At 41.6% G+C, this 19,888-nt stretch overlaps 1 protein-coding gene across 5 annotated transcripts in view; it reads right to left on the bottom strand.

Moving 5' to 3' along the window:
* The window catches only part of LOC133475469 (plexin-A1-like), a 231,610-nt gene that overhangs the window by 80,318 nt on the left and 131,404 nt on the right, over positions 1 to 19,888 (bottom strand). For all 5 annotated transcript variants that reach the window (XM_061768359.1, XM_061768375.1, XM_061768394.1 and 2 more), the window contains 5 exons: positions 18,833 to 18,933; positions 15,643 to 15,766; positions 9,429 to 9,582; positions 8,898 to 8,997; positions 954 to 1,068 (listed from right to left, as the gene is read on the bottom strand). In XM_061768359.1, the coding sequence (XP_061624343.1) occupies positions 954 to 1,068; positions 8,898 to 8,997; positions 9,429 to 9,582; positions 15,643 to 15,766; positions 18,833 to 18,933 (594 nt within the window). The remainder of the gene's footprint in view (positions 1 to 953; positions 1,069 to 8,897; positions 8,998 to 9,428; positions 9,583 to 15,642; positions 15,767 to 18,832; positions 18,934 to 19,888) is intronic.

Below are 19,888 nucleotides of genomic sequence, written 5' to 3'. Positions count from 1 at the left end.
AGGCACATGTGCAATGTCATGGACGCCAATGCATGCTAGCAATGTCTGGTTTGGGGATTTTGTCCAAAAAGTCAATTAGTTTATTAGCAGGGGAATGTTTTTAACCACTTAAGTCTAAAAAGACAGTGTCGCGACACTACTATTTCTTTTGGCCCAAGTATATTAGTGTGCTTTGCCTCCAACACAAGGACACATAAAAAAAAAAAAAAAAATGGGTAAATAAAATTTTTAATATTTGACATACACAAGCAGCATTTTTCTCTTCCCTTCGATGTCAACTTTATAAACCTAATTGCAGTATCAATGTGTACATCACCGTAGATTCCATATTGTGTGCATGTGCAGCAAACGAGATTCAAAGTGTCTTGGTAGCCATGGCAACATGTGTATCAAAACAATCAACAGGTGGCACTATAAGCCTTCACCCATTCAGCCAATCAGGCTGTCAATAAAAGGCAGAGTACCGACAATGGCGAGTCCAGAAGACTCATTCAAATATACACACACGTTGAGCTACTTCTAAATATCAAGCGAATTTTGCATTTGTTGTTGTTGACAGTTGTTTGAGATTGAGGATTAATTTCAAATTTAGAAGTCAAATTAAAATGCATAGAACATTACGACAGACTGTGTTATAAAGGTGGCAGTGCAAGTTTTCTTTTATTATGTATAGTGTCCTTTTTGTCTGTCTGCTTTGTCTAAAGCGGTGTTGGCAAAAACGAAGAGGAGCCGTTTTTTTCTTTGTCCTTGTCATAAGATTTTGTGAAAATTACACTGGTAACAGACATGCAGGACTAGTCCAAATTTTGGCATGTGGGCCACTATAGTTTTGCATATGCTGCCTTGCACTTCCGTACTTACTTCCATCAATACAAATAAATACAGATAGGTGTATTGGTGCTACGTTGCACTTGTGTAAGTGTGTTCGCTTGAGGGGTAAGGAGACCACCCACCTGTGAGGTGTTGACGCGTCCTTCCTGGAAGGAGCAGTCGCTGGCATCCTGTGTGCACATGTGGCGATATTTGCACCAGTGACAAGGGAACTTTCCATCCACACAGGACAGGCACCTGCATGTGTGACAGAATGTGGTCAAAATGCGAAACCCAAAATATAACAGCATGTTTGAGGATAAACCAATATCCATCCAGGAAACCTGTAAAGTAAAAACTGACATCTCATTTAGCTCACATTTTTAATACGGTATTCAAATGACACATGCTAATTGTATATACAGTAGTTTCTTAATTTGCACTTGCATTCGAATATAGAGATACAGCAGATGATAGCACACATAGAGTGTAGTTGCTCTACTTAGTAGAGAAGCTCTTCGAGCGCATTTGCAGCAACATTGAAAATGTGTTTCATATTGGGATCCAATGTACCTTCATCATAAACCCAAAATGTTTTCAGAATAAAAATGTGAGCTCCACAAACATGTCTGAAATGTTTGCGGAACAAACAAGGCAGACATGATTTCTCTCAGCCAATCAGCATTGAAATGTAACAATAATAATCATGAACTTGGCAATAATGTAATGTACTCTAATTTAATTTATAATACGTCATATTACAAATATGTGACAATTACTGACAAACCAATGTACGACATTTTCAATGAGTGCCCTATAAAGGGTTTTTTGTACGTCTTTGTGAACACAGTAAGCAAACATACGTTACTCTTCAAAACAAAGGACATTTAACTGAACTTTGTTTTCACCGCTGCTAACTCCCCAATACAATTACCACACAAATACACTGATAGATTCTTGACTGCGATGATTGGTGTGGAAAATCACCTCTTGAGTTCACTAATTGTCTTACACTGGTTTTATTCAAGGGGCAAAGCCACAAAACCATAAATCAACAAGGAAAATTAAAAGACCTATAGATCTATTTAAACCTACCTATGTAGCCTTGTGAATGACTCAACTATAAATATAATGATTTTATTAGGAAGAGAATTAGTAGTATGATTATATGGAGATTATTACACAATCAAAAAAAAATCCTAATGAACTTGAAAGTCAGAAATGAACAAAACAATGGCCAAAGCAGTGACAACAATTAGTGATGTCACAGCATGGCTCATTGTCATTATGAAAAGGGCGAGAGCACAAGTTAACATTTCTGCACGTCACGGTCATAAAGCGATAGGAAACGGACCCATCAATGGCACACGGGTGTTAGTTAAGCGATTGAGCACAGAGAATGATGCAACAGCTACAAGCCGCGGAATGGAAAACGAGTGCAAACACCAATCACGTCTTTTTTATTTATTTGTTTTTAAAGCATTGAGTTAGTGGTGAATGCGCATTGCACGTGTGGATGTGCATCACTGCAGAAGTAGCGATGACATTGAAACGACAAGTGTAACTGTGGTCTTGCGTATTAAGACTTTATCCGGGCTGTCAGCAAGACCGGAGTGGAGGATGAAAACATCACAGAGAGGGAAAAACCAGAGCAATCCACTCTTCTCTGCTCATGCTCCATTCTTGGAGGCTTTAAGTGGAATAAGCTGGCAGCCCAAGATAAGCCTTTTCCTCCAGAATGCTTGTTGTCTTTCTTTTGCAAAAAAATAAAAAATAAGGAAGGAAAGTATAGAAAAACATATTCAGAAACTTATTAGTGGATGAAAACAAGATTATGGCTACCATTAATTGACAACGTAATAGAAATCTGTGCAAAACTATTAAGGTTGTGTTGTAAACTGTGATTGTAAAGTGTTAGATGTACTACAGTACATGCTATGAGGTGAAACCAAAGCAAAATGATAGCAAATTGCTCTTAAAGTTACATGCAAACTCGAACTACTGGGTCTGTTCCAGTTTCCCCTAAAGCAGTCCCACTGATTTTGGAAAAGCTATCCTCACAATAAAGCCAAACCTAAATCAAGTAGTGGAACATTATTACTTCTACTACTAGACAGTTGTACTACTGTACCTTCATAAGCTACGCAAAAAAAATAGTAATAATGCAAGATTGATGACTAAAGTTGAAGAGAAGCTGCAGTTCTAGGAAGATACTCACATTAGCGGCGATAAGCTCTTGAGGCCTGACTGAGCTGCAGCATGAGGTAAACAATCAATGGTAGAGAATTACCATTGCAGGGTGAGAGGTGCACTGGGGTTATGCTAACATTCTGGTGTTTGTTAGTAGAGCTGGTGAGTCAGAACCTCTTGACTATTAAGGCTGCGGTTTATCGATTTCTCCTTGAATCAGTGTATGCATGCACACACTGTGTGAGGCACTTGGATGCAAGCTACACAAATACACAGAATAGGACACACTTGGATGCACAGCATGTCACCTGCATTGACATAGCAGTATTCCTCTGGGTCACCTACATATTGGAGTCCTACAGTGGAGATGTCAATGCTTTGGACAACTGGCCTGGATAAGTGTACTGCTGCACTAGAGTCAATAACCCCCACCCCAATGCTAACAAGGCCTACCTCCAGAGTCAAGTCAAACACATTTTCATCTTCTCTGAGCTCATTTTCCAAGGTGAGAATCAATAATACAAATATTTTGAGGTGGTAGCACAGCTATGTGTCGATAGAGTCATGAGGATGTAATTCCTTAAGATAAATGTGTTGCAAAATCAGTGTAATCAGGTATATGATGGCATCGAACACCGTAGGATTTTGCACTTCCTTTCCAAAGCAACATTTATACTGTGTTGGAACTAGAAATGTGTGGTCATGGATGACCACATTGTACCCATCGGGCAACCAGATGTTGTTTGTGACCCTGTATTTGAGCTATAAATGTTCTTCATTTGTAAGGTCAGCAACAGCCTTCACTGATTTAATTAAGATGCTTTATTTTTACAGATACATTGACAGGGACTTCATTAATATGTTTTGTAACACACATCATTTCCAGTAAGTTGTCAACCATAAAATGGTTACTTTTTATTTTATTACATTTTTTAGCGCTACCGGAAGTGATGAAATGCTTGTCATTCAATAGCGCTACACTTGGAAACAATTTGAGCAGGAGGAGCACTTCGACACGCAGGAGCAGGCTGAACGTAGACTTGTGGTCAAACCGTACAAGGTTGAGCCGATCAGGGGGTCGGAGCCCGACTTTGATGGCTCCCCTCGATGCGGAGGAGCAGCGGCGAGACTCTGAGCCCCTCCCAGATTACCAAACTTCTCAGCCTACCTCTAAGGGAAAGACCGGTCACCCTGCGGACGGAACTCATTTCGGCAGTTTGCATGCGCAGTCTAGTTCTTTTGGTCACAACCCACATTTCGTGACCATAGGTGAGCGAAGGAACGTGAATCGAGAGCTTTGCCCTCTGGCTAAGCTACTTGTTCGCCACGACAGACGGACACAGAGTCTGCATTACTACGGATGCTGCACCAAGCCGCCTGTCGATCTCTCGCTCCATTCTACCCACCTTTTTGAACAAGACCGCAAAACACTTGAACTCCTCCACTTGGGGCGGAATCTGGCACTCCACCCTTTTCCGACTGAGTACAATGACTTCAGATTCAATTTACGGCCTGATCTGATTGGATGTGTATGATTTCATAATCTAGATTGAGACATTTTGGTTTGTTTACAGTAATTATAATGCTTATAATTATGTTGTCACTGCTGACAAGTCAAGTTACAATTATGGTTCGTCTCCCATTCTAGGATTCAAGACTGATCAGAAAGTTGGCTGGAAACATATTAACATTAAATGTACAAACCCAGCAATTCAAAACATGATTTTCTTGGTAGAGGTCAAAATAACCATTTTGCCCCGCTCATTATTTTATGAAGGAATCCCGACAAAAATCTCGTGAGGAAGATGTGCAAATAAGTGATAATCTACAGTAAAACTAGACATTGTCATGAAATGGTGCATTTAGCTCTTAGCTCTTCAGCTTCAGAAACAAATGAGAAGCTTCTCAGCAGGGGACTGAGAATGATTATAAGATATTATTGCATCTTGTCACGGTGAAGTCCAAAAGCAGCAAGTATGATAGTCTCAAACCCCAGTTTAATTAAACCAGGTCACACTTATTGGAAATGGGAGCGCGAGGAAGCCGGAATGACTTGATGATTGTGGAACTGCAGGAAACGCTAAACAGCTTCCAAAGCTGCCAAAGTCAAAGGTAGTGTAAGCATAGCTTGCATGTATCTAAAGGGAGGCGACAACAACGGACTTTTCTTGACATAAGAGGCCGTGTTGGGTGCTTGGTGAGTGTGGGCCTCTCTCTCTTGAGTGCTTCCTTTCAGTATTCAGCCTTTTCATATTCTAATACAGTGGAACCGAACATTTTTGGGTGTCTTTTATACCTATTTACCATTTAAGTAGTTGTTGAGAGAACTCACATTCAAAGTAGTACAGTGACATCATATGCGATGTTACTGGTTGTTAAAGTTAAGGTAGTGTGTTTTATTGTTTTTACAATTTTTAGCATTACTATTAAAAGTGGTGACAGTTGATGCATGACCGTAAATATGAAATACGATTGATTGTTTGTTCTGTAAATAATTGTCTTTTGATAATTGTATGCTTCTACAGTATTTCTTTCTTTTGTTTTTTAACATCGATGCTCGATGTGTTCCTATGACAGTGACAAAGTGCTATTCTATTCTGTGCACTATACCGTCATCATTAGTTGATTTAGTTTTTTATTAAAATTTTTTTTCTTTTCATATCGACACTCGGTAAGTTCTTTTAACACTTACATGAAGGTAAATGAGGAAAAAAAGAGCGTAGCATCCAACCGCATTATGCATAGATCATTACAATTCAGTGTTACACTTTTTTTTTTTTTTTTCTTTTTACACTTTTATTACCTTTAAAAATTGTATAATGTCATTAAAAAAATAATAAAAATGCCTGTCGGGCGCATACATATTTAATGATACTTTCACCCTGATAGAGTATTTCAATTCCATTATTTCCTTTGGGATTTTTTTTTTTTTTTAATTCTGTATATAAAATGGAGGTTTTCGATTTATGTCCTACTGAAGTGACCTAGGATAGGTTCCAGCTTACCCGTGACCTGAATGAGGACAAGCTGTTTAAGAAATGGATGTATGTATTTTTGTTGCACACCACACACATCATGCAGAGAGAGATGTCAGGGCGAAAGGACACACAAACTGTGCTACACTCCTTGACCTAAGGGTTGTGTGGTTTGATGCCTTGCTCAAGGCCGCCTTGTCAGTATGTCAGGAAGCAGAGTAGCATCTCTCCAACGACTTCTCGCCCTCCTTTTTTTTGTTTTTGTTTCCAAAGTACAACTTCTTACAGATAAGCTACAGCCACCCCAATTCCAAACGACCAGAATCATCAGAATCATTCACCAAATGGATTGCGACACGTTTACATTCCAGAAAAACAAACAAAACAAAAAAACTCATTTGCTTTGCATCCCATCCATCCATTTTCTGAGCCGCTTCTCCTCACTAGGGTCGCGGGCGTGCTGGAGCCTCTCCCAGCTAGCATCGGGCAGGAGGCGGGGTACACCCTGAACTGGTTGCCAGCCAATCGCAGGGCAGCTTTGCATCCCATTTCTCCTATTTTTTCCACACACTATTTCCTGCGAGTCGCAGTCTTTCCCTCTCAGCACTTTCTCTTGTTTTTCTCCTCCTTTTAAAACATGCAATATTCCTCCTCCCGCATGCTAAATTAAACTACACAAAGCCTCTTGTTAATACAAATGTCTAATATTGTAAGACTGTGTAAATAGCCAGCAGCATCCTTTACTGTGCCAACTCAGTACCTTCTGTCTCTTTGTGGGCCTTCTGACTGCGCGCGCACCTGTTTGTGTGCAATGTGAAATGCATCAAACACCGGAGAGTGTGCAGCTCGACTTCGTCTTGTGCGAGTCTGCGCACGAGCCCCGACGGCTCGCTTGCCCGCGGGCTGCTCCGCATCTGAGCCTGAAGCACGTGCCCGCCTGCTGTTGCGCGTCAGCTGTTGTGCGTCTGCTCTCGTGAGCCTGTGCGCTCGCATCCTCCAACATGCCCATGGGGGGGGAACTCCATTATCCACCACTGAGCGCTGCGGCCCCTGTGCCAGGCTTCCTACAGGCGAGGTCAAAGATTAAAAGTAGCTTGCTGATACTAGAGGGAGGGGAGCGGCTGGAGGGGTGTATAATATGTGGGTTTATGTTACAGCTGCTGTGGTAGTGACTTCACTGCGGGTTAATGATGCTGCAGGAGTCCTAAGGGGGCCAGCGTCAAAGAAGAAGAAAAATAATGCGCATACACAGTTTTTATTCGGTGGGGGGGGGGGGGGGGGGGGGGCTGCTTGGCTGCAACAAATACAACTCTACACACTGACAAAATGGATCAAAGATTCAGCTCAGCCTAGAGACCCAGATGAGAGGCCCAGGTGAGCCCTCTCCACCAAGCCCACTCCATTATGCCGCACAGACAGACCAGCTCGACCTAATTAACGGCCAATTACTATGCAGATACATGCAGGGCCAAGAGCAGAGTGCAGGCAATGAAACAGGCTTGATGAACAAGAGAGGGACAGGAACAGTGAAGCGTGGGGACGATGGAGAGGATGGCTAAGAGGGGTCGTGGTCAGGAAAAGGAGGGATGAGATGAGGGAAAGGTGGAAAAGGCAGGAATGGAATAATGGGCATCCGGAAAGTGATGGAGGGATGGAGAAGAAAGAGAGCTGGACACGTTCAGTGGCTGTCTGGCAGCCAGAAAAAGAGAAGTATATTGTATTGTGACATAAGATTATTACATGCAATTCATCAACTGGAAATGGTCATAAACTACCACAATGCATACATACTGTATATATACTGTACGTGCCGCACATATTTTAATCCGAGAGTTGACAAATTACGCATGCAGTGAAAAATGCATTGACTATATCACGGTGGAAGTGACACCTCGGAGCAGCCTGGAGTCATTGCTTCATGAAATTTTATTAATTTTTATTTAACCTTCACCTTCTAGGTCAATTCAATTCAGACCACAATGAACATTTGCTATCCCACTGCCTCTGCGCCGTAATTCTGTTCACTTGAGGGCTCTACAAACTTTGATACCGCCAACAAAAAAAGTTACTTCATCATATAGATTTATTTTTTTAGTTTGTACCAAATAAATTTGCAAGCAGATTCCTTTGGTTGGCATACGCGTGCTATACTAACAGTCTGTCACTCTCAAATTGTCTGTTTCAGAGCAGAAAAACAACAAAATACAGGCATTCATTTTTGTATGAGCGAAGTACATATACGTTGGGGAGTTTTTATTGCCAAAGAACGTGTTACCCAAGCGCGACCACGCGTCTTAGTTTTGCATAGTTTGGGATTGATTTATGACTTCACCCATCAGTAGTTTTATCATCGCATGAAATGCAATTAACTCATTGATTTGTAGAAATGACCTGAATACTAATAATGAATGACCAGAGGTCACACATTCACTCGTTATCATTATCCATTATTTACAGGCTCTATTGCTTTACGTAAATGATTGTAATGGACTTGGATCAATTTCTTTCACCATTCACCTTCTTGCTGCACAAATGATGCCAGACCTCCACCAAAACCAAACAATCCTAATTTTAATTGTACCAAATTGTACTTTTTTTCATGGATGCATACCTCGTGTATGTGCTTGAAATGTTTCATTGGGATTTGTATGAATTCAATTGGTGGGTTTGCAGTCTGGGTCCAAATAAAATGTGCAGCCATGTAACAACCTGATACCTGCATACACGCTAAACCGAAAACGGCACCAGTGAATCAGTTGAGCACCATTGTTCCATTTATCGTCAACCTGATTACTTTGCTTGTTATCAGGAGCAGATCAAGGTTGGTTTGCTTTGTCACCATGGCAGTGTTGTATTGTGTTGTTGTCCTGTGTTCACACCCGACCAAATGGACCCAAAAAAGAAAAATACACGACAACTTACGATCGGTGGACACTGCAGTTGTAGAAGATGAAGTCCACGCTGGCAAACGTCTTCCCGGTCTCCTTTGACCTCAGATACAGTTTGATTACACGCCGGTCACCTATGAGTCAGAGTTACAGAAATAGCCATGCGTTTTATGACACCTTCAATCAACAATATTCCTTTATTACATTTGACCTTTGCACTTCAGTACATGTGTACCAAATGTGCCATGGACCTTTCATTGTTAAATCAGTCAAAATATATTTGGAAATGTTAACTGCCTCACTGTACAGTCATGTGTCCACTTTTGCTAAGTTGACATTTTCACTTTTGCTACAAAGCCTCCAGCTGAATCAATAGGCTTTTGAGTTTACCTGTCTACATTTGATTGATTAGTGATAGCACTAATATTGTTTTCTGATTCAAAAACAGTGGGATGCAGGAGATATCACACATGATCTATCTTTACACCATAACATTTATAAAAAGGTATATTTATCAAAACCTTGCTTGACAGCTTTCAAGCACCACTGTAAAAAAGAAAATTACCTTGGTTGTGCGTGATGGGAGCCACCTCTTTTGCAGAGGGGGACAAGCAGAAGATCCGACCACCGTAGATGCGTCCTTCTGTTTCTACGTAGTCTCCAAAAGAGCAGTTTACTCCAGCGGACAGACTGGGCACATTCTGGGTCTGAAGTACCAGCTGGGAGGAGGAAATGTCAGGGTAAAAAATACAATTTAACATGCACTGAGCAAAATTTAGCGCTGTCGATCGAGGTCTTCAAGGAACCCCAGTAACATGAGAGCCTTTACACCCGTGGAGCTTTGGGGTCTACATAGACCTTGCCTAGTGGTCGTACCTGTTGTCTACACTCCTGTTTGGTTAGGAAAACCCTAAAAAGAAGAGTCCCTCGACAGGCAGATAATCTTAAATCAGGTTGTGAAGGTTTTTTTGTTGTCAGTGGGATATGAATTTGCACTCCTCTCACCCCTCTGGATTCCGTATTTAATTATCTTATTGTTCAACTAAATTACCATTTATTACTTATTGAAGGAATTGGGGCTAAGATATGTTTATTAATAAGCCCTTTTTTTTCTTCTGATAAATGTTTTTGACTAATCAGACTATTTCCGCATTACTGTTTTATATTATCAATACAATTGTCCGAATACCTGAGATGTTCTTGCATTTTTTTCCCTAATGGAACCTTTGTATTATTAGCACTTAATTGTTTCTTACTGACACATTTCAGAGTAGCAACCCCCCTATTTTTTTATGTGGTCTTGAGAAAAAGAAAAAGACTCAATAAAGCTAAACCCAATATTATTTACATTGTGCACCAATTAAAGCTAAAAAAAAAACAAAAACAAATTACTATTTGCAGAATTTTCTGTTTGTCAATGTCTGTGTATCCCGTCTGTCGCCCAAAGTCAGCTGGGATAGGTTCCAGCACACCCGTGACCCTAATGTGGATGAGCAGTATAATTAAGAGATGGATGGATGAAAAATGCCTTCATCGAGAATGAATAAGATTGATTTGATTAATTATCGCTTAAAAGACCCTGTAAAGTAAATTCATATATTTGCTTCTATAAAGACATTATTCATGTTTGAAGATAAATGCTGAAAATGTGTACATTAAAACAATTGAGGAGAAACTGCACAGCGTTAAACTGTTCTTCACCATTTCATTTTTCCAGATTTTTTGGGGGCACGGCTACAATGGCGCCTCGTGTTGCACTTGGGCGACGAGCATAAGACGCACCCACACTATACACAGGAGCGCCTTTGTTCCATCAATGGCTTAGTTACTTAATTATAATTATTTGGATGATTTTTACCACTGCAGCGTGCAGTTAGCGAGCTAGCTATGCCTACCACCCAAAATGCATCTTCCCTGAATGCCACAATTTCGAGAACAGTTGGTGTTGTTATGTAAATTCCTAAGTGTTATGTATTTTGTGGTTATCAGGCTAGCGTAATATGTTGAAAAACTAATAATTGTGGGGTTTATAAATAGCAGGAAATATGTGCTTAAATGTCTGTCACGCAGACTTGTTAACAACACTTCACTGTAGTGTGTGAAATTTGAATGACATTTTTACTTTCACTTTACAGAGACTTTAACGAAACGTCTTTAGTCTTAATATAGTAATGCAGACAAAAAAAAGGAATAATGGACTTTTTCTTAAATTTTACTACTACCCAGTATGATGCTGTAACAGGGGTGTGAAAGTCAGTATGGTTCAGGGGCCAATTACAGCCTAATTTGATGTCAAATGGGCCAGACTAGTAAAATCACAGCATAATTAATATAAATCAAAATAAGTTGCTGTTTTCCCCTTTGTTCAAAGGCAAAGAAATACTTTCGGTAAATCATAACGAACTACCATTTTTCAAAACATTAACAACAACCTCTTTCCGCTGTTTTCTGTCAGGTCGGCATTGCAAATGAGAATATGTTCTTAATTGCCTTACCTGGAAAAATAAAAGTTAAACAAAATAAATAATTTACCTCTGATTACAGAGACTATTTTATTTGTTGTTTATAAAGGCACACGATTTTAAGTCACGGGTATTTGAAACTGAAAAACACAGTACAGTATTGCACTTTAAAAGTCAATCCCCCATATCAAGATCTGGGAAAATACACTCGTACGACCTCTGACTCTGCATTGTGTTTCATAAGGATGGACAAGAGACTCGACTTGCTTGTGACACAAGATATGTACTCGTCAATACATGGTTGGTTCGTACTGGTCCATTCGGTTTACTTTATTTACTCATGACCTGGCCATATTAACAACCTACAATATATAATAGTAACATTGTTAGTCGGGTTGCTCGTATTGCAAGACACTACTGTACCGATTAGATCATTCCCTTTCCTTTCTCTTATCTCAGGGAGAAAACAAAAATGTACTTAGTCAGGGATATGAATCAAAAATAAAATTGAGAAAATATTGTCGTTAACAAATTATAAAAATGAGTGTTAAAAAAAATACTAACTACCTTAAATGGCTTTGTCTGACATTGTCCTTTGTTTTCATCTTTGTCAATTCATTTCGTAACGCATGGACTTTATTTCGGCTCCGCTAGGGATACAACAGCTGCACGACCCTGCTGCAACACTGGGTCTGACCGTGATGTAATGTTTTGCCGATGTGGCTTGACGGGTTAAAGAAGGAAAAAAATACATAAAAAATACTAGCATGATGGTGAAAGTTGGGAGGAAATGGGAGTGCCACATTTGGGATTTCTTTTGAGTCTGACAAGCAAGCAAGTCCCTCGGTGTCGCGTCGTGGAGGCGGGTCACGTGTGAAGAACCCCCCCACCCCCGCGCCCCACAGATCTCAAAGTATTACAAATAAGTTCTTACAAGAAGACTCACGTGGAATACCGTGACAAGGTCGCCTCTCTGCAGGGTCTGCACCCATTCCCTGATGGCAATTCTAAATCAGCGAAAACGCTGTGACCGTATGAGACTTCTTCCACTGGCAACCAAATACCCGTAGTTGCTGGTCAGTCAACACGTAGGAATACCATAATCCACAAAGGATTCGTTTATTACGAAGGTTCAACTCCTTTTCTGTCTGTGATGCTGTTTTATGTAAATTTTATAATCCTTTTATTGAAAGCCTTTCAACCTTCTCTTTTATCTGTTGGATTAAAGGGTTGTCAGTCAGACAAAAACTGCCTAAACGACATATCAAAATATGCTCCAAGATCACTGAGGTCCAGCAGAAGGTCTTGAGCTCTCATTGGGAGAAACAAGTGTCCCGATGCCCTCCAGCCCGCCGTACTGTGTGCCCTTGATGAGAACAAAAAGATACTTGAAGTCTTTCATTCCTCCTGCCATGAGGCTGCCCAACACTAGTACCTCTCTTTTTTAAATGAATCAACTTTTCCTTTAATCTTTTATATGGTTTGGTCTTATTGTGTTGTATTGCTCTTATTTCATTATTCTTGTATATTCACTTCTTGCAACTGCTCCCGTAAACTATACTCCAGGTCTTTTACGATGTTGTGTATTATGTATTTGTCTGTTGAGGCTGAATTTGCACTTGGACCTGGAAGGTGTAAACGATTTGCCCACGCCGATATCAAGGAAATTGTCTGACTTTGAACCTGAATCAGGAGGATGCATTGGTTAATATACTGTATTGATTGAAACTGTTTCAATAGAATACAAAATGTTTAGCACCACACTGGACCAACAATACGAAACACCCGCACCTGCATGCGTAAATAACCTGATCGGGGCTAAGATGGATGAGGCGAAACAGACGCTTAAAGAGATCATACAGGGGTGAGGAAAGCTGACCCTATGTTTGGATGGCTGGAGCAAGAGAGGAATAAGAGCATCTTTCATGGGTGTGTCAGCTTGTTTTTACAATCCACCCGGAAGGCCGGCAGGCTCACCACGCATGCTATGCTTAACAGAGACCAGATGGAGCACCCATCGCCCACTCTATCGATTAAACATTGGATGCCTGGATATTAGAAGAAGACAAATTCTGCTGATTAGACAGATAGCGACCCCAACACCATCAAGGCTGTGCGACTGCTCGGGCAAGAACCCGAGAGAAAAGTGGGGAGAGTCAGCAGATGGTTGTCAGGCTTAGCCAAGAGGTGCTGGACATGGCCAGGATGAACTGTGGAATGAGTCAGATGTTGAGTACATGGAGAGTGGAGACCTCAGTCAGTCTGGTTATAGTGAAATCAAAGTCTGAACCAAAGTCTACACACCCCTGTTCAAATGCCAGGTTTTTGGGATATGAAGAAATGAGATGAATCATTTTTGTCAGGTTTTTCTGAGTTGTTTAGTTTTTGCTGTCAGCTAGCTTTTACCAGTGTTTTTTTTCTTGTGTACTTTAGAGAGCTGGCCAGATTTAGCAAAGACACAAGCACCTCAGAGAAATTGGTACTCAACTACCACTGCACACCAGGAAGATACCAGATCGTTCCTTCGTTTGGAGCCTTTTGCCGTTTCGCAATCTGCCCCGCTGCAGGAATATTTTTTTGTCCCTGTTTCGGTTCAGTTTCGGCATCTTCCTGGGGATCTCGCTTTCCATCACTGTAAACCACGTTTTCCTTGTCTTTGCTTTTTGTTGTGGTGCTTTTGTATGCATTTCACCTTGCACTATAGTTTTCAGGGGGTTTTTTTCCTACGCGTTTGGTAGCACTCTGCTCTTTTTGTATTTAATGGTTCAATTTTATTACCTTTTTTTTTTCTTCTCAAAAACTGTTGAATCATCTCAATGCTCTGTTACTGCTTTACGGCCCAACCCGTCACAAACAATTTCCAAAATTAATGTAACCTGTATAACTCAATTGACAACAATTAAATATTTTCAAGAGCGGAAGTAAAAATAAACAACTTTGGTTGCACAAGTGTGCACACCCTATTTTCTACTGGGGATGTGGGTGTGTTCTGAGGCTCACAGTCAAGCTCATGTTAAATGGGAGTCGGCACACACCTGCCGCCATTTAAAGGGCCTTTGATTAATACAAAATAAATTTCAAATGTTCTACTAGGCTTTTCCTGATATTTTTTTTCTTTCCAGCAAAAGCCTAAAGGTTTTGTGCAAACACTGACTGGTATTTGGAATTGGTCATAATTCCCTCCAACTTGACTGGGCTCCAGTACCAGCTGAAGAAAACAGCCCCAAAGCATGACACTGCCACCACCATGCTTCACGAGTACGTTTGTTGTTCTTTTAGTGATGAGACAAAGACAAACGTGTCTTCTGGAAGTTCAACCTTGGTTTCAAAATTTTCCAAAAACACATTTCCACCAAACGCATTTGGGAAAATGTGTTAAGTTCGGGGCACAGTGGAAGACTGGTTGGCACATCTGCCTCACAATTCGGAGGACCCATGTTCTAATCCAGCCTCACCTGTATGGAGTTTGCATGTTCTTCCCGTCCGTGCCCGCGTGAAAATTTTCCGGCTTTCCTCCCACATCCCCAAAACATGCGTGATAGGTTAATTGAAGACTCTAAATTGCCCGTAGGTGTGAATGTGAGTGCAAATGGTTGTTTGTTTACATGTGCCCTGTGATTGGCTGGTGGCCTCTCGCTCAGAGTCAGCCCGCGACCGTAGTGAAGATAAGCGGTATGGAAAATGGATGGATGGATGGATGGATGTTATGGTTGAATAAAACCAATGTTGAACTCCGAAACTATAACCTAGGTCCTGTCATTGATCTCCAGCTGGAAGTAATAGCTGTAAATATTAAATAGTTGTAATTTAACTTCATTAATGATATACATGATTATTTCTTACTAAATCTTTTCACCTGCTTCACCAATATGACCACTAATAAAATACATTTGTAATGTAAGGAAGTTAAAGTGAAGCCGTCTAAGGCTTGGACATACAGTATAACAAATGCTCACAAGAATTCAGTAGGAATCTGTATGAAAAATGAATACACTGACATTCCAAGACAACAGATTTCATTTTTGCTTTTATTAATGAATGCTTTCACTCTCGCCCTAGCCTCCAACAACAACCCTTCTGAAATGATGACAAAGGATTGCATTTATAGCGCAGTAAGTCACCATATATGAGAAGTGTTTAATGAATGGCTCTTTTGAAGTACATTGCTATGTTTTCTTGCATGCAATATTGTGTGTTACCTTTGGTACTTTAGCTTTTCTTACTAAACTTTTTATGAAAGCATGTTGCCTGCAGCTACTTCACATATCATTGTCCCAGTTTTCACAACCCCACAGATACTGCAACACAACATTATACCTGCACTTCTGACATGGTGACCGAGATGGTGTCGGGTTGGACAGAGAGTCGGACACACTGATCCACTCTAGTGGTGAAACGCTGAGGTTCCTCTGCACGCTCGCAGTGATCCTTTCTCGAACATCTATGAGAGAAGAATGATAAATGTGATTTTTCATATTACCTGGAAGCTAATAGCATTAATAGCAAGATATTCTCGTAAAAATAAATTGACTTTAAAAACACAGGCAGGTAGGGTAACAATTGGAAAGGTACCAGAGATGGGTAGATTAATGCTGTTGATGTTAATTTGGAATAATATGACTCATGTAAAAAGTAGTCCTCCAAATATTTACTTGAGTAAGAAAGTACCCGGTGAAAAAAAACTACAAGAGTAACTGGTGAGCCTTCCCATGAGCTCACCACCTGTGGGAGGGGCCATAGGGGTCAGGTGCAGTGTGAGCTGCTCACCTGGGCAATGACAGTGAGACCTGGAAGGGGGTGATTGGGAGTAGTAGTAGTAGTAGTAGTAGTAGAAGTAGTTTCAACTCACACCTCCGGCAGAACTTCACCCACGTCTTAGGGGAGGCGGGGGACATTGAGTCCGAGTGGACCATGTTCTGCGCCTCTATTGCCGAGGCGGCTGACCGGAGCTGTGGGCGTAAGGTGGTCGGGGCCTGTCGTGGCGGCAATCCCTGAACCCGAACGGTGAGGGATGCCGTCAAGCTGAAGAAGGAGTCCTATCGGCCCTTTTTGGCCTGTGGGACTCCTGAGGCAGCTGATGAGTACCGGCTGCCCAAGGGGAATGCAGCTTTGGTTGTCGCTGAGGCAAAAACTCTGGCGTGGGAGGTGTTCGGTGAGGCCGTGGAGAACGACTTCCGGACGGCTTCGAGGAAATTCTGGTCCACCATCTGGCGTCTCAGGAGGGGGAAGCAGTGCACCATCAACTCTGGATGTTGTAGGGCTGTCCTGGTTGACACGCCTCATACAAGCTGTTCGGTCCCTGTACGACAGGAGTCAGAGTTTGGTCCGCATTGCCAGCAGTAAGTCGGACTTGTTTCCAGTGAGGGTTGTACTCCGCCAAGGCTGCCCTTTGTCACCGATTCTGTTCATAATTTCTAGGCGCAACCGAGGTGTAGATGGTTTCTGGTTTGGTGGCTTCAGTATTACATCTTTTCTTTTTGCAGGTGATTTGTTTCTGTCGGCTTCATCAAACCGTGATTTCCAACTCTCACTGGAGCGGTTCGCGTGTGAAGCGGCTGGGATGAGAATCAGCACCTCTAAATCTGAGACCATGGTCCTCAGTCGGAAAAGGGTGGCGTGCCCTCTCCAGGTCGGGGATGAAATCCTTCCCCAAGTGGAGGAGTTCAAATATCTTGGGGTCTTGTTCACGAGTGAGGGAAGAATGGAACACGAGATCGACAGGCGAATCGGTGCAGCGTCTGCAGTGATGCGGACTTTGTATCGGTCCGTTGTGGTGTAGAAGGAGCTTAGCCGAAACTGGTCGATCTATGTTCCTACCCCCACCTATGGTCACGAGCTGTGGGTCGTGACCGAAAGAACAAGATCCCGAATACAAGCGGCCGAAATGAGTTTCCTCTGCAGGGTGTCCGGGCACTCCCTTAGAGAGAGGGTGAGAAGCTCGGTCATCCGGGAGGGGCTCAGAGTAGAGCCACTTCTCCTTCACATTGAGAGGAGCCAGATGAGGTGGCTCGGGCATCTGTTTAGGAGGCGTCCGGGAAGCCCCAGGACGCGCTGGAGAGACTACGTCTCTCGGCTTGCCTGGGAACGCCTCGGGATCTTCTCGCAAGAGCTGGAGGAAGTGGCTGTGGAGAGGGAAGTCTGGGCTTTCCTGCTGAAGCTACTGCCCCCGCGACATGACCTCGGATAAGCGGAAGACAATGGATGGATGTATAACTGGTGAGCATCTTCAATTTATTTATATTTTATCGAGTCTGAACATCAAATAAAATCAAAATTTACCATATATGGGAGTCCACACACACTTGCCACCATTTCAGTTTTTAAGTGCCCAGAAACCAACAACACATTCATTGGACCCTAACACTATTTATAGAAACACTATTTGTTTTATTCACTTAAATGACTGAATGAAGAAGCTGTTTGCTGAACAGACGTGCGTGTGTGTGTATGTGTGTGCGCGCAAGAGAGAGAGCGTGCGAGAGAGATTAAGATTACAGCATGGCACGTATCCTCAAGAAGCATGTTTTATAGTGATTTATGACCATAAAATAGGGCTAATGTTTCCAGATGCACTGCCAAAACAAAAATGGAAACATCTGCAACTTACCATAAGGTGTTTTCTCAAGTTAGAAGTGGGCTGAAAATATCCACGTTTGGGGAAACGCAAGACTACACTGCATCACAAAGTCTGTAAAGTAAACACTTGCGCGACTGTTTTTTTTTTTTTTTCTCCCCAAAATGAGTCATTTCCATTGGGCCTTGAAGGCTTTGTGTGTGGTCATGTGACCTCATTGTGCCGTCTGATTGTTGAATTGGAGTCAGATGACACTAGTGATCACGTTGGATTGGCGCTACGGCACCCTATGCGAAGATGCGAAATTAAAGATGAAGTCTAAAAATAGATGGCGCACGCAAGGATGCCGTGACAGGATACATCACAATATTAGCAATTGAGGTGGTCACAGTGGATTTTATAGCCTATTTTACTGCTCGTCTAATACAAATGCTGCTTTTACCACCTCTGCTTAAAGATCTAATGGGCAGTACTCCAAATTCCTAAAGTATAGGGCTACTTAGTAGGGGTTATATTGCAAGGAAGCGGAAGAAATCATATTGGTCACAAATCATATTACAAGTCCATGACCTTAATTAGGATTAGCATCACCACTGCAGTGATTTTGGCACTTCAGGCTCGTTTAATTTTGCAGTGTTTGTGACAACATGAACAAACACGCTTGCCAATTCATTCAGTAGCATCTTTTTTTAATTAATATTATTATTTGTTGCTTTAGTTGTGGCATGTGTGGTAAACAACTTCAGAGAAACTGCACATACACAGCACATCTCTGTAAATCCTGCGTGACCAGCAGGGGTAATGCTTTAATCATTAATGATATACAGTTATATCAAATGCAATGTTGGTTAATGTCAGTTTTATGAAGAGAAAAAAATAGAGCTGATCAAATGGCACATTCCACTAAAGACACCTCATTATTAATGCACTTACATGTTGTGCAGCACACACCAGCCACAGTGAGGGTCCCCTGATCCCAGACAAGCGGCGCAGGAAGTGTACTGCTCACAGCTCTCCACAGGTACTCGTGTCACCTGGGCATAAGACACACAAAAGGTCGAGAATCAAATAAAATCCAATTACAAAAAATGTCTTTTTAAAAATCACACAACTTCTACTTTTTTTTGTTTTATTATTATTTTTGTTTAAATCAAGTATAAAAAGAATATACCCGACAGGGGTCTGTGGCTGAAACCTGAGATTAAAGGAAGTCCACAGTGACGATCAGAGATAAACGGTTGTGGAGGCGGCCGCTTACAACTTCTTACCCCGGCTTATTTGTGAGGTAAGCTAGAGGGGAAGACCTGCTGACTCGAACACATGTAACACACACACACACACACACACACACACACCCACAGACTGACTGAAATCACTTACTTTAAAAAGATATCTCTCCGTCGTATGCTGCAGCTAATAATTAATTTTTACAGATACAAAAACATGTTTGCTTTTTAGAAATACTTTGAGAGCGTAACTCCAACGAAGCTGGTAACACACTTGACAGAGTGCAGACCTCGACCAAGGTCCAACAGTCTCGATTCCGATCATCTTCAAAATTCTGGATGTGAATTGTGATCAACACTTTAAGACATTTTGTGACAGACTATGGGTTGGCCGTAAAATCCGGCTGCTGAAGTCAGAGTTGCAGTGCTTTTTGTAGTCAACATCTTCTACTCCTGGTGCTCCTACTACTACTCCTGCTATACCCAACAAAGAGTCAAAAGTCAAGCTAGTTTCTGTTAAGTATAGTCAACCTTGAAAACCGTTTACAATGTTCCAAATAAAAAACCTGCAAGCATCTGACCTGTAGCCAGTTATTTAATTTGTCATCTGAACACAACACACAGAGCAAAAAGAAAATGTTTGTTTTAACAGACATGGATGCCGTACAAAACAATGTTCTCCTCCACAAAACCATTGAGATAAACATCACAGGTTAGTCAATTCTTCAAGCAGATCTTGACTGGCTGGCATCTGCGTGTCTGA

This window comes from Phyllopteryx taeniolatus, chromosome 1 (assembly GCF_024500385.1).
Source record: "Phyllopteryx taeniolatus isolate TA_2022b chromosome 1, UOR_Ptae_1.2, whole genome shotgun sequence".
NCBI classification, from domain to species: Eukaryota; Metazoa; Chordata; class Actinopteri; order Syngnathiformes; family Syngnathidae; genus Phyllopteryx; species Phyllopteryx taeniolatus.
Note: the sequence above shows the minus strand (reverse complement) of the source record. Positions and strands in the feature narration are given on the sequence as shown.